Genomic DNA, 14,975 nt, shown 5'->3' on the forward strand with positions numbered 1-14,975 from the left:
TGTCGGAGGTGTAGGTGGTGATAGGTGGTGGTGGGTTATTTGTGGAGAACCTTGTTGCAGAGACGGGGAAATGGATGACAAGAGGGGATATTTGATTTATTTTTTTATTTTTTAAATTTTAAACTGATAAGTAAATAAAAGAAAATGAAAAAGAAATTACTAAGGGTAAAATAGTCATTTCATGTCAATAGGGACCAAGCACGCAAGAAAAAAGAAACTCAGGGACGGTCCGATTTAATTTCTAAAAATAGGGACTAAAGGTGCTTTCTAGCATGTGCACTAGGGACCATTAGTGTAATTTACCCTATTAAATACGAACTATTTTTGTATGTTGGGAGATTTGGATCTTGTTTGTAAAAAAAGTTTATGTTTGGTGTTTTTTTATAAAAAGAGTTTCTATGCTTAACGTTTTTTTATGTTGAGAGATTTGGACCTTGTTTAGAAAATAGAAAAAATGTTAAACATAAAAACTGTTTTTATAAAGAACACCAAACTTGAACTTTTTTATAAATTAAAAAATTCTAAGAACTTAAGATTAATATGCCAATATTTAAAAATTTATGGTAAAAATGGTAAAAACTTTACTATTTCCAGACCATTTCTATTTAATACTATATACTAGTATAATATAACAACATCCTCATTCGACTTGGATCCAAATTTTGTCCATCAAGATTTAAGAATTTGAGATTTTGTGTTGGGTTGACCTAAGCCCGTTTTTATCTAACCTGACCCGGCCTAAATGTGGTTATCGCATATATATAAATGGAGGCTTCACCGTTACAGTCTCATTCTTATTGAGTCTTCACCGATTCAACCGATTTATCTCTTGTGAATACTCGTAAGTGATATTTCTTAGGAATTTATCTAATTTTTAGATGATTTTGTGGAATGCACCCTTTATTTTGCAAAACATGACTTAGGGTTGGGAATATTGGGTTTTTTTTTTTTGTTGAAATCTGATCGTCTCCTTTCAATTACAAGCAGGTGTTTGTAAGTGAGGCAAGAATGGCAACAACGGAACAACCTAAGGTAGTGACTGAAGAAGCTAAGATTGATCTGTTCGAAGATGACGATGAATTTGAGGAGTTTGATATCAATCGAGGTAATTTATCTTCCCTAACTTGGACAACAATTTTCCTATTCTCCGTACAATTTCTCTGTTCCTTTGCTATATAAGTAATCCGTAACTGGAACAACATCAAATCTCATGATGAAAAGCTCATATATCTTGCGTAGCTGCTGATTGATTGTTTCTTGCGTTTGCCTAATTGTTAGCTATTGCATAGTGTTGGTTATCAGTAGCAATAGCACAACAAAGTCATTATCGTTGAATCTTGAATAAACACATTCATTATACTCGCTTTTATGAAAACTAAATTTATTCATAAACTCATCAAACCATCTTTTCCACTTCCGAGGAGGTTGTTTTTGGCAATACAAGTTGTTGTTCATCATCTAATTTTACACCAATTGTTGTTAGTTGTTAGATGTTACCTGTAATTTTAAATCTTATGGTGTTGTTGATGGGCAGTGTGGGATGGAAAGGAAGAAGGAAAAGAACTTGCTCAACAATGGGAAGATGATTGGGATGATGATGATGTCAACGATGACTTCTCCCTCCAGCTCAAGAAAGAGCTTGAAAACAATGCTGACAAAAAGTGAGTTGAATCTACATATCTAGCTTTGTTTTAGGACTTGAAAATGGCTTTGTTTGCCTGTTACATTTCTCTTCAACTATAAAATTGTTCAGCTCTAGAACTTTTGTGGTTTGATCTTGGCTATGTTTGTTGATCAATAGATGTTAACGGATGGATGTTTATGACTTCCATTTGTATGAATCTTTTGAATACATAAACGAGGAGGATGACATGGCAAAAATTAAATGAAAACTATGCCACATTCACATTTTACAAGTTTTGGGTTACTCATTACCAATATAGATGAATATGATACATTAAGAGGAAACATATAGTAACTATTGGTATTAGTAAAAAGAAAAATAGGTTGCTATTTCTGTTAGTTTTCCTACCAAAAAATAAATAAATAACTTTCATAAATCAGAAAATCACTAAACTATCTAAGGGATGCACAACATGGATTCCGTCCACCCTAATATTAACTTAATCAACTAGCATGTTAGATGATATATTTTTTTATAAGTTTAATTTCAATATACGATGGGAGTTTTAATAAAAAAAAATATTCAATAGCAAGTTAAATGTAATATTTTTAAAAGAAACATATTATTCTTTTATACTCTTCAGAGTTATTTCAATTTTAAACATATTTGATAATTAGAAAACCTTTTAGAGCATCCGGTATGAGCCTTCAAAACGTCGTTACTGCCAATGTGGACGAGCCGCAACGGCGTCTTAACAAGAAGAACACCGCATGACTCTCGTTATGGGGCATTCTGTCACGGGACAACACAATCACCGTGTGCCACTTAGTGTAACTTCGACTAAGTCAGGCTACGACACTTCTTTTGGATGTATAAACGACTAAGTAAGCAAGAGAATAAGGGTTTTGAAGGATCTACAAACGAAAGAGAACTTCTATTAGAGAGCTCGAGAGAATACAAGAGAACTTCCAATGGTTTGGAGCAAATGAGCTCCTCCCTATTTATACTTGTCCTTCCTCCTCTTGGGAAGTTTCTAGATGTTACTACATTAGTCCTATATTCTTGACTAATCTAGAATATTCTACCAAGTTACATATATTTACAAGTCTTCATGAAATGTTCTAAATCATTCTTTGATGTCCTAGAGAAATCTAGGATGTTCGAGGGTCTAATGTGCTATACTTGTGAGTTCTCCCATTTTCTTGAGTACTCCGGAAGAGTCTAGAATCTCGATCGTGACACCCTCCCCCACTTAAGTTCTTGACGACCTCGTCAAGTCTTAGATATGTACTCCTCGATCTTGCTTCGGAATTGCCACAGATCTTGTTCTCGTTCCCAACTGAACTCACTATCGGGTAGTCCCTTCCATCGAACATAATATTCTGTCCAATTAGGTAAGCCTCGTTTACGTACCGTTCTATCTGCTAGGATTTCATCCACCTCCTTGTCATATGAGACTACGTTTGCTACTGGGGCTCGATGTGATTTGCTCCTCGATGGATCTTCTTCATCGCGGTTGTAAGTTTTGAGAAGACTTACATGGAATACTGGATGGATCTTTAAGTAGGATGGTAATTCAAGCTTGTATGATCGGGTCCCAACCTTTTCGAGAACTTTGTATGGCCCCTCGTATCTTCGTGTTAAGCCTTTGTGTACCTTTCGGGTGGATTTGAACATCCTTTGTGGGAGTTTTACCATCACCTCGTCCCCTACTAGGAACTCTCTTGGCTGCCTCTTCTCGTCCGCCCATTTCTTCATTCGCTTGGCTGCCTTGTGTAAGTAAGACTTTGCTATGTCGAGTTCCTCGTCCCATCCTTTGACAAACTTGTACGCAGGTGGGCTTGATCCTTTGTAACCGTTTGTTAGCTCTTTGGGCGTCAATGGTTGTTGGCCTGTTACAATCTCGAAAGGACTCTTCCCCGTAGCCTCACTCTATTGTAAGTTATACGAAAATTGGGCCACATCGATTAGCTTGGCCCAATCCCGTTGGTTTGCACTAACAAAGTGCCTCAAATAAATCTCGAGCAAGTGATTAACCCTTTCAGTTTGGCCATCGGTTTGAGGGTGGAAACTAGTCGAGAAGTGGAGTTCTGATCCCATTAGCTTAAATAGCTCCCTCCAAAACTTCCCTGTAAAGCGGGGATCTCTATCACTTATAATGCTTCGAGGAAGTCCCCAATACTTCACGACATGCTTGAAGAATAGTCGCCCTACTTCTTCAGCTGTGCAATCCCGAGGGGCTGGAATAAACGTTCCATATTTGGAGAATCGATCTACAATCACCATTATTGATCCGCACCCTTCGGACGTCGGTAATGCTGAAATAAAATCCATCGATATGCTTTCCCATGGTCTTTCGGGGATCGGTAGTGGTTCCAATAATCCCGCCGGTTTGGCCTGTTCGACCTTATCTTGTTGACAAATAAGGCAAGTCCTCACATAGGCGTCTATGTCACTTCGCATATTCGGCCAATAATAGGATCGTTCTATAATTGCTTTCGTACGATGAGTACCTGGATGTCCAGCCCATTTGGAATCATGACATTCCTTTAGGATTTCTCTTCTCAAGTTGTTCCATCTTGGGACATACATTCGATTGCCGACCGTGAATAATAATTCGCCTTCGACCCAAAATTTTCTGGTCTTGCCTTCTCTTGCCATTTCCATTAAGTTCTTCGTTAACGGATCGTGATTTAGCCCTTCCTTGATCCGGTCAGCAAAATCGCACGTTACTCGAGAGAGGGCTGCTAGTTCGGCCTTTCGACTCAGGGCATCCGCAATTACATTGGTTTTTCCCGGCTTATATTCCATGACATAATCGAATTCTGCTAAGAAATCTTGCCAACGAGCTTGCTTAGGACTTATCTTCTTCTGATTTTGGAAGTAACTAGTCGCCACATTGTCGGTTTGGATAACGAACCGGCTTCCAAGCAAATAGTGTCTCCATACTCGAAGGCAATGTACGATTGCTGTCATTTCTTTGTCGTGTATCGGGTATCTCCGTTCTGTATCATTTAGTTTCCGGCTTTCGTAGGCCACTGGATGGTCATCTTGTAATAACACTCCTCCAATCGCGAAGTCTGACGCATCCGTTTGCACTTGGAATGGTTTCGTGTAGTCTGGTAGCTTTAAGACCGGTTCCTCCGTAACAGCTTTCTTTAGAAGATCAAACGTCATTTGACACTTCTCCGTCCATTCCCACGAAACTTTCTTTTTTAGAAGGTCGGTGAGGGGAGTGGCTTTAGCTGAGTATCCGGATATAAATCTTCGATAGTAGTTTATAAGGCCTAGGAACGATCGTAGTTCAGAAACGTTCTTTGGTGGCTCCCATTCTTGGATCGCTCGTATCTTGTTGGTATCCATATGGATCTTCCCATCAACGATCCTATGCCCTAGGAACGTTACTTCTGGTTGGGCAAAGGAGCACTTTTCTGTCTTTATGTATAATTGGTTTTCCCTGAGTACTTGGAAGACTAACCGCAAGTGTTTAACGTGCTCCCCTAACGACTCAGAGTAAACTACTATGTCGTCTAAGTACACCACTACGAATTTGTCCAAGAATGAGTGGAATATCTTATTCATTAAAGTGCAGAATGTGGCAGGGGCATTCGTCAATCCAAAAGGCATGACTAAGAATTCGTAGGAGCCATACCTTGTCACACACGTCGTCTTTGGTTCGTCCCCTGCTGCTATGCGTACTTGCCAGTAACCTGACCTTAAGTCCAGCTTTGTGAACCATCGAGCACTCCCGAGTCGGTCAAATAGATCAGCTACCAGTGGGATTGGGTACTTGTTCTTTATCGTTACTTTGTTCAGGGCCCGGTAGTCTATGCACATTCTTAGACTTCCGTCATGTTTCTTTTGGAACAAGACTGGGGCACCGAATGGGGCTTTTGAGGGGCGGATAAATCCGGAATCTAGTAGCTCTTTCAATTGTCTTCTTAGCTCTTCTAACTCCGGTGGAGCCATTCTATAAGGACACATAGCTGGCGGCTTAGCTCCGGGCTCGAGTTCTATCTCGTGATCCACTTCCCTTCTCGGTGGTAACTTCCTTGGTAACTCTGGCGGCATCACGTCCTTGAATTCTTCTAGTACTTTTTTCACTATCTCTGGCATTTCTTCATTGAGAGGGGTGGTTTCTTCTTTTAACGCTGCTAAGTATGTCATTTCTCCCTTCTTTAGTCCCTTGTTGAGTTGCATGGCCGACAAGATCCGGGACTCCGTTTTGCTTCTTTCCAAGGGTACGATGTGTATCGTTGAATCCTTGGTGATACGCATGGTTTGATCTTCGAACGAGAAAGGGCGTACCTGGTCGAAGAACTCCATCCCCAAGACCATGCAATAATCATCCATGGGTACTACGGTTAGGTCGATAGGACCCTTCCATCCTCCGATCTCGATAACTACCCCATAAGCGACTCCAAGAATAGGCTCGGAAGGAGAGTTGACAGCTTTCAACCAGCCTATTTCTTTGGTGTATTGAATGTTCATCTTTTCAGCTTCATTTTTAGAAAGGAAATTATGGGACACACCTGTGTCTACTAAGGCTTTAGTGACTTTCTCGTTTATACTAACTTCCACAAACATGAGTCCTCTTTCCTTCTTCGAGTGGGTCTCTTCTTTTGCCACCGAATTGAGGCGTTGCATTGAGCCTAGTTGTGCCTCGTCTCTCCCTTCCTTTTCTTCTTCGAAGACCATCGCATTGAAGCTTTTCTTCTTGGGACAATCTTTGATTAGGTGGGGGCCGTCACATAAGTAGCACTTGACTTCCCTTCGAGGTCCCCCTTCACTCGCCTTCCCCTTGAAAGTTGATGGTCTTGCAGCGGGTTTATCATCCTTCTGTTGTAGCCTAGTTGCCGGTCTCTCTCCCCCGCTAGGTTTCCTAATCGGGGTATCTCTTCGGAAGTCCATAAGGTCTTCCGCTACTGCTATAGCTTCGTCAACATCTTGGACGTTCCTTCTCTTGAGCTCGTTGTAAGCCCATGATTGTAGTCCATCTTGGAAGTAAAATAACTTGTCTTTCTCCTGTAAGTCGGGTAACTCCAGCATCAAGGCGGTGAACTCTGCTACGTAATCTTTGATAGACCCGACATGTTTCAATCCTCGGAGTTTCTTCATGGCAACGTCCTCAGCATTATGGGGGCAGAATTGTTTCTTGAGTTGTCTCTTAAACTCGTCCCAAGTGTCTATGACATATAAGCCTTTTTCAATGTCGCCATGCTTCCGCCTCCACCATAGTGCCGCATTTTCACTCAAGTACAGAACGGCGGTGTCTATTTTGTACTTGTCATCCTTTACTCCGATAGCATTGAAATAACATTCTAGGGACCAGAAAAATTCTTCAAGTAGTTTAGGATCACGCTTACCTCCATATTTTGAGGGCTTAGGTGCTTCTGTGTGTGGCGTCATCTTCGTGACAGATCCTCCGGCTATCGCTGCTTTGCATAGCTTCACCTCATCTTCCAAAGCGTTTATCTTCTCACGAAACTCGTTTCGCAAGGTGTTGACAAGTCCAAGGACTTCTTCCTTGATGACACCGATGGTCTCCTTTAATCCATCGCTCGTGTCACTTATCTCCGCAACGAACTGATCGACGGTATCCTTCCATTCAAGGATCTCCCCGACGTTGATCTCCGTCCTTGTAAGCTTGTTTTCTAAGCTTGCCAAGGCGTCTATCGATTGATCCCTCTTCTTGGACTTCCTTCCTCTCTCTTCGACGACAGGGGGTAGGTTTGCTACCTCGCTACTTCCTGCTTCCGTAGTCATGATCTCTTGCTTGTACGAAACCTGGCTCTGATACCACGTGTCACGGGACAACACAATCACCGTGTGCCACTTAGTGTAACTTCGACTAAGTCAGGCTACGACACTTCTTTTGGATGTATAAACGACTAAGTAAGCAAGAGAATAAGGGTTTTGAAGGATCTACAAACGAAAGAGAACTTCTATTAGAGAGCTCGAGAGAATACAAGAGAACTTCCAATGGTTTGGAGCAAATGAGCTCCTCCCTATTTATACTTGTCCTTCCTCCTCTTGGGAAGTTTCTAGATGTTACTACATTAGTCCTATATTCTTGACTAATCTAGAATATTCTACCAAGTTACATATATTTACAAGTCTTCATGAAATGTTCTAAATCATTCTTTGATGTCCTAGAGAAATCTAGGATGTTCGAGGGTCTAATGTGCTATACTTGTGAGTTCTCCCATTTTCTTGAGTACTCCGGAAGAGTCTAGAATCTCGATCGTGACAATTCGGTCATAATAACGACGAGCTGAAACAAGGAATTTGATTGGCCAATCGTTTTTTGCCTGTTGGGGTTAAGCAATATAAAAAAAATTAGTTACTTTTTTTACCTATAAATTCATAACATCTATATTTTTCAATTCATACAATTCCCATCTTTCTCAATATTCTCTACAATTTCAAAACTATTAGACTACATTTATTTGTATGTCTCTTGGTAGTCTTTGTATAGTTTATATGTGATTATTGTATGACTCTTTGTATTCATTGTGGAGGTTATATGTAATTATTTCCACTATATAATGAGCATAACCCCATGTCTTTTGACATGGATATTCATTTACACATGGTATCAATAGCCAACCACTCCCTTCATCTCCTTCATTAAACTTTTGATTCCTCCTCTCATCTTCTCTTCTTCTCGGTTTTCTTCTTCCCCTCTCACTGTAATTCCATCACCACTGTCGCCTCATCATGTCAACATCCAACCCTAATGATACCACCCTTCCCATGAACACCATCCTTCACCTCATCACAATACGCCTCTCCTCCACTAATTACCTTCTATGGGTGAATCAAATGACCCTACTCCTCTCCTATCAACAACTTCTTGGCCATGTTGACGACTCTTCTAATGCCCCGCCATCATCTATTACGGTTGATAACAAGACCACTGTGAACCCGGAGTTTGCAGAGTGGCAAGCCGCGTACCAACGTGCCCTCATTTTGCTTCAAGCATCTCTCACCGAAGAGGCATTTTCTGAGGTGGCAGGTCTCTCCACCGCCCGTGCTGTTTGGACGGTTCTCGAGTCCGCTTACAGAAACTCTTCTATGGAGCGGGTTCAGAATCTTCGTGATCAACTCTATCTCCTTTCTAAAGGTATCGCTTCTGTTTCAGATTATGGTCATCATTTTAAGGCTATTTGTGATCAACTAGCGGCCATTGGTCACACGGTTGATGAATTAGACAAGTGTCATTGGTTTTTATGTGGTTTTGGTGGCTCTTTTGAATCCTTTTCTGTGGCGATTTGTGCGTCCCTTCATGCTCACCTTTTCCGTGATTTGCTTGCTCAAGCCGAGGGGCATGAAATGTTTCTTACCTCGCTTCATGGTTCGTCGCCACCTCCCGTTGCTTTCACTGTCGAGACTCCTCCCGGGCGCACCTCATCGACTGTTGGGCAAGGTCGTGGGGCTCCTTGTGGTGGTCGTGGTCGTGGGCGTCGTTCCCCTCGTTGCCAACTATGTCGTACTAATGACCATTATGCAAATCAGTGCCCGCAACTGTCCTCGTTTGCCTCTTCGGCCCCCGTGAATGACACCGACTTGGTGAAAGCCTTTCTAGCCAAATGTAATGTCAATAATACTTCCGACCCGGATTGGTATGTTGATTATGGTGCCTCGGATCATATGGTGTCTTCCTCGGGATCGGTTTCTCAACCTGCACCGTTCAATGGTGATGACTCGGTTCAATTTGGTAATGGTAATACTCTTCCTATTTTATCTATTGCACATTCTTCTTTTGCTAATGGACTTCGGTTACGGGATGTGTTAGTGGTTCCCCGTCTCTCGAAAAATTTACTCTCCATTAGCCGGTTAACTTATGATAATGACGTGGATGTTCTTTTCTTTAAATATTATTGTGAAATTCAGGACCGGGAAATGAAGCGGGCTCTAACTCGCGGACGATGTGATCATGGGCTCCACATTCTTCCTAATAAACTGGTGGCGCGTGCTTTCTATGCTCGGAATGGATCGAAGGCCTCTTTTGAGTTATGCATTCCCGTTTGGGACATGTGTCGTTTGACACAATTTCTTTGTTAAATAAACTTGGACATGTTGGTGTCTTCTATTTTACCTAAATCGATTGTATGTTTGCCGTGCCAACTAGACCTGACAATTCGTGTATTCGTGTCATGAAAACGTGTCAGCCATGAATTTGACACGATACGATTACAAGATGAGAAATAAGCTTTATCTCACTTTTTAAGATGTATTCGTGTCGTTTTGTGTCTCTCACAGATTCGTGTCTTCGTGTCTGAAATTGTCAAGTCTAGGTCTAGTGCCAACTAGCGAAATCACATCGCTTACCCTTTTATAATAATGATAAACGTGCCGCTTGTGTTTTAGATTTGGTGTATTGTGACCTTTGGGGCCCATCTCCGGTTACTTTGGTTGATTCGCATCGCTATTATGTGACGTTTGTTGACGATTTTTCCCGGTTCACATGGCTTTATCTGTTTAAGTCCAAATCAGACTTTTATATGGTGTTTGAGATGTTTATTACATTTGTTGAAACACAATTTTCCACTAAAATTAAAACCTTTCACAGTGATGGGGGTATCGAATTTTTGAACAAAAATGTTAAAATTCTTTTGCAAAAACATGAGATTTTTCACCAAATATCATGCCCGTATACCCCACAACAAAATGGGCGGGTTGAACGGAAATATCGTCATATTGTAAAAACCGGGCTCGCTATGATGTTTCACAGGCACATTCCTGCATCTTATTGGGTGCATCCTTTTAGCCCCACCGTGTTTATTATTAATCGGTTACCCACTAAGGTTCTTTACATGAAGTTGCCATTTGAGGTGTTGTTTCATAGGGTGCCTTCATATGACACTTTCCGTCCTTTTGGATGTCTCGTGTGTCCTTATTTGCGTGATTATGTAGCTCATAAACTCTCTCCTCGGAGTATACCATGCGTCTTAATTGGTTATCATCCGCAATATAAAGGCTATCAATGTCTTGACCCGGTTTCCTCACGCATCTTTATTACTCGACATGCCCGGTTTAATGAGATTTATTTTCCCTTTGGTGGGTCTTCCGGTGCGGCTCCCATGGCCTCTTTGCCTTTACATGAGTTTTTTTTGGAGATGTTTCAAGTATCTCGATGCCCTTCTCCCTACCTATGGCTCCTCCAAGGCCGGCTGCCCCGTCTCCGCCGATCGCTCCATGTGCAGTTTGCCCGGATCCTGTTTCTGTCACACCTGAGGTCACCGAGCCTCCCTAGCAGCCATCGATCCTGCCCCTGATGCCGATGCTGAACCGGCCCTCATCGGGTCAAGCTCTTCTTCTTCCAACAACTCTTTTGGGTCCGACTCGGACACCGATCCCACTAACGAGTCTGCTTCAGCTCCTCCCGAGCCCGAAGTATCCCCGTCGCCCCCCTCCCCCCGCGTCATCATACCCCATGACCACTCGCGCTAAGGCGGGGATTTTTAAACCACATTATCGGGTTGATCTTGCGCACCTTCGGTCCTGTGGTCTGTTATCGGTTGTGCTCTCTTCTCCGGATCCGGTTTCTCATGTCACTACCTTGCGTGACGCTAAATGGTGTAATGTTATGCGCTCCGAAATACATGCGTTGCACCACAATAATACTTGGACGTTGGTTCCTCGTCCGCCTCACTCTAATATTGTTGCAAGTGGCTTTTTCGTACTAAGTACCGGACAGATGGTTCTATTGAGCGGAACAAGGCTCGTCTTGTTGCCCAAGGTTTTAGTTAGGTGCTGGGTCTTGATTTTCAGCATACTTTCACTCCTGTTGTCAAAGCTGCCACAATCCGTGTTGTTCTTTCTCTCGCCATTCTTAATGGGTGGTGATGATATATGGTCCATTACCATGGCGAGGCAGCTCTGGCGCGCCGGCCTCACCTGACGCTCCCTTTCCTGTCTTGTTGGGGACTCCCCTGCTAACCCGGTCTGGGGACTCTCTTGCTAGCCTTGCTGGGAACTCTCCTGCTGGCCCAGCCTGGTGCTCCCTTGCCAGTCTTTCCTAGTGCGCATCCGCCAGCCTCGCCCAACTCCTTGCTAGCTGGGCCTGAATTGGGCTAGCCTAAGGCCTGACCTAATTCCCCTTGACCTAATTGTCCACTATAAATAGAATAGTGTCTCCTCCATAGAAGGGGGATTCAGCCCCAAGTGGTTCAACCACCACTAGACCTCTCCTTATGGCTCAGCCGCCACCCGCCGCCGCCAACCAGCATACACCACCACTAGCACCAAGATAGTTCTCTCTAGCTAAAGAGAACCATCTCAGATCTACCAGATGATCTAACTTGACCGTCGGAGCCTGCTCCCGGGGCACAGTCGTTGGGGCGACTCTAACGTGTGACATCCCTAATGTCACGGCCAGAAAAGACCGGTTTAATTTATGCTTTTAAAATAATTTCAGAGTAATCATTTGATTAAAAGAGTTGCGGAATTTGTTCCCAAAACGAAATATGATAAAATAAGATTTACCAAAGCATTTCTTAAAGAAATGTATTTTCATTATATAACAAAACTCGGGATGTCATGTTCCGATACAGACCAAAAGCATAAACGGCACATTATAAGCCTTACAACAGTTATTTACAACTACTGACCTATAATCCAAAATATATTGATAAGTCATCCAACTTACGCTCTGGTGCCACTATAAATATTTATATTAATTTATATTAATTTCATCAACCAACAATAACCTGGTGAGTCTGGTGAGCGTATAGGGTTTTCAACCCACAATAAATATTTATATTAATTTCATCAACCAACAATAACCCAATTACTCATTCTCGTTATCCTCACTTTACGTCCTTAAAACAACTATCACAAGGGACCTAGCCTAAGGATTTTCATCGAGGCGACAACACATGCTTCGGGGGTTCCTCAACAAAATATGTCAAACAATGCAACCATGTGGGGGATGGAGTACAGAAAATGAACACTCAAGTTCATTAACAACTACAGGTGGCGAGCTTGCCAGCGTTCCACTAGACTGTCTAGAAAAGTTCGTGGTCGTCATCTAAACTCCTCTAGATGACTGAATCAGAAACAACATCGAGGCCTCTCATCATTTTATCGCAAGTCAACTATCTACCAATGTTTTACCCAACATTTTAGTAGATATCAATATACTTATACATTCATATACAGCTTAAAACCTGTATAAAATATTCATTAAATACTCACTCCAAATACATAGATAATATATATATATATATATATATATATATATATATATATATATATATACAAACATAACACGTATTCTATAGAAGATACTTCATACCTATGTGTTAGAAGAAAGGTATTATACACTCTCTCAAAACGTATACTTAATACATTCAAACAATACTTGTATTAAAATCGTGTTTATGAAAGAGACTATGCACTCACCTGATAAGACGATTGTCGGACAGCACTATGACTCTTCAAGTAGTAATTCTTCGATGAATCCGGAATATCTTCACACACCGGGCTTCTCGCGGGCAGAGCTTCGGCTCGAAAAATCTTTTCTTCTCGGGATCTTCGGAGCGTCTGGATTTGTCTCGGGTGTCGGGACGATACCAGGGCTTCGGGGTGCTTCAAGAGGGATAGAGAGGGTATCGGGAGTGAGAGAGTAAGAAAGCAGCAACCAAAATCGGCTGCCCTTCGATTTCTATTTATAGGGTTGATTTTCTGGATTCACGTCGTGAATCTCAAAAGTTCATGTCGTGAGTTTGGTCAGGCATAGGTCATTGTGTTCGTCATCAGTCCGCTTGCTCTGGAAGGCGTCCAACACCTATTCACGTCGTGAACTCTGACACAGGCCTCGAAATTTGTTTTCCGAACTTCAGAAATTCATATCTCTCGCATATGAGCTCCGTTCTCGACGTTCTTTATATCCACGCGTATGTGAGATTATGCTTTACAACTCTCGTTTAGACTTAGTCGGCTAGTTTTGATTTTATTTTTATTATATTATTTTTAGTAGGCCGGGACAGGAAAACCCCGTTAGAAATTCATAACTTCTTCATCTGACGTCCGTTTTCTTCTGTCTTTTTACCATTGGATTACTATCGACGAGATCTTCGATTCTCGTTTAGATTGTTTCGGCTAGAAATCATTTGATCTCATATTCGAACTTTGGGTTGCATACTGCTAAGTCGAAACTTAGAAAACTCATAACTTCCTCATACGAAGTCAGATTTAGACGTTCTTTTTATGTATGCTCTCGGTTTAACGTATTCAACGACTTTCGATTAGATTACTAAGGTTAAATATCGCTCTATCGTAAACTTGCTATTTAGGTCACACAGTTAACTTCTTCGTTATAACTCGGATTTCAGCATTCTTTATATATCCGTAACCTTTGTCACGACCACTACAAATTCCTTCATAGATATTGGGTTTATCTAATATTTTACTTTAGCGCTTATTTTATCCTTAATTCAATTAAGTCACAATAATTAAGCATAAAACACATAATACTCAAATAATACATTTCTATTATTTCAAAATGAGTTACAAAAGGTTAACCTAGACTATTACATCAATATTAATGCCTAGTCTACAAACACGGGCATTACATAACGACCTTGTCTGTTGTGGCCTCGCAGATCTGTCTCCGGCGTAGAAGCACATCCTCAGAGCAGGTGGTCGGAGCCGAAGTTGCATCAGGTGGCAGCTGCGTCAACTTAATGTTAATAATGCCTTTTTACATGGAAAGTTGGGTGATACAGTTTTATGCAGCAACCACCGGGGTTCGTTGATACTCGGTTTCCTAATCATGTTTGCAAGCTCAATAAAGCTATCTATGGGTTGAAGAAAGCCCCACGTGCGTGGTTTCATCGGTTGAGCTCTTTTCTGGTTACTAATGGATTCTCTTGTAGTTGGGCTGACCCATCTTTATTTGTTTTTCGTCGGGATCACTGCATTCTTTACTTGTTGGTGTATGTGGATGACCTTATCTTCACTGGATCCGACACCTCCGTTATGTCTAGCTTTATTGCCAAGCTTCATGTTGAGTTCTGTATTAAAGATCTTGGGCGCTTGAGCTATTTCCTTGGCCTCGAGGCGAAGTCCCTTCCACATGGTCTCTTCCTCGGCCAGGCCAAATATGCTCATGACATTGTTTCTCGAGCAGGTGTACTTGATGGTAAGCCCATGACGACTCCCCTTGCCAGCAATGCCTCTCTTGTTAGTGATGGTCCCCTTTATGAGGACCTCACGCGCGATCGCTTGTTTGTCGGAGCACTTTAGTATCTAATGATTACTCGACCGGACATTGCCTATGCTGTGAATCAGGTCCGTTAGTATCTTGCTGCTCCGACCGTCGCTCACTTCCAAGCTGTTAAGC

General features: G+C 41.9%; 1 protein-coding gene across 1 annotated transcript; it reads left to right on the forward strand.

Moving 5' to 3' along the window:
• The first annotated feature begins 716 nt into the window (after positions 1 to 716).
• On the forward strand, positions 717 to 1,841 carry LOC145081307 (protein DELETION OF SUV3 SUPPRESSOR 1(I)-like). The gene is made up of 3 exons (XM_079023234.1): positions 717 to 841; positions 988 to 1,105; positions 1,535 to 1,841. Exons 2-3 carry the CDS (start codon positions 1,009 to 1,011, stop codon positions 1,663 to 1,665), a joined length of 228 nt encoding a protein of 75 aa, XP_078879360.1. The 5' UTR covers positions 717 to 841; positions 988 to 1,008; the 3' UTR covers positions 1,666 to 1,841.
• Positions 1,842 to 14,975: the final 13,134 nt, after the last annotated feature.

The sequence above is a fragment of the Lactuca serriola genome, chromosome 1, assembly GCF_051521515.1.
Source record: "Lactuca serriola cultivar US96UC23 chromosome 1, Lser_US96UC23_V15, whole genome shotgun sequence".
Classification (NCBI taxonomy): domain Eukaryota; kingdom Viridiplantae; phylum Streptophyta; class Magnoliopsida; order Asterales; family Asteraceae; genus Lactuca; species Lactuca serriola.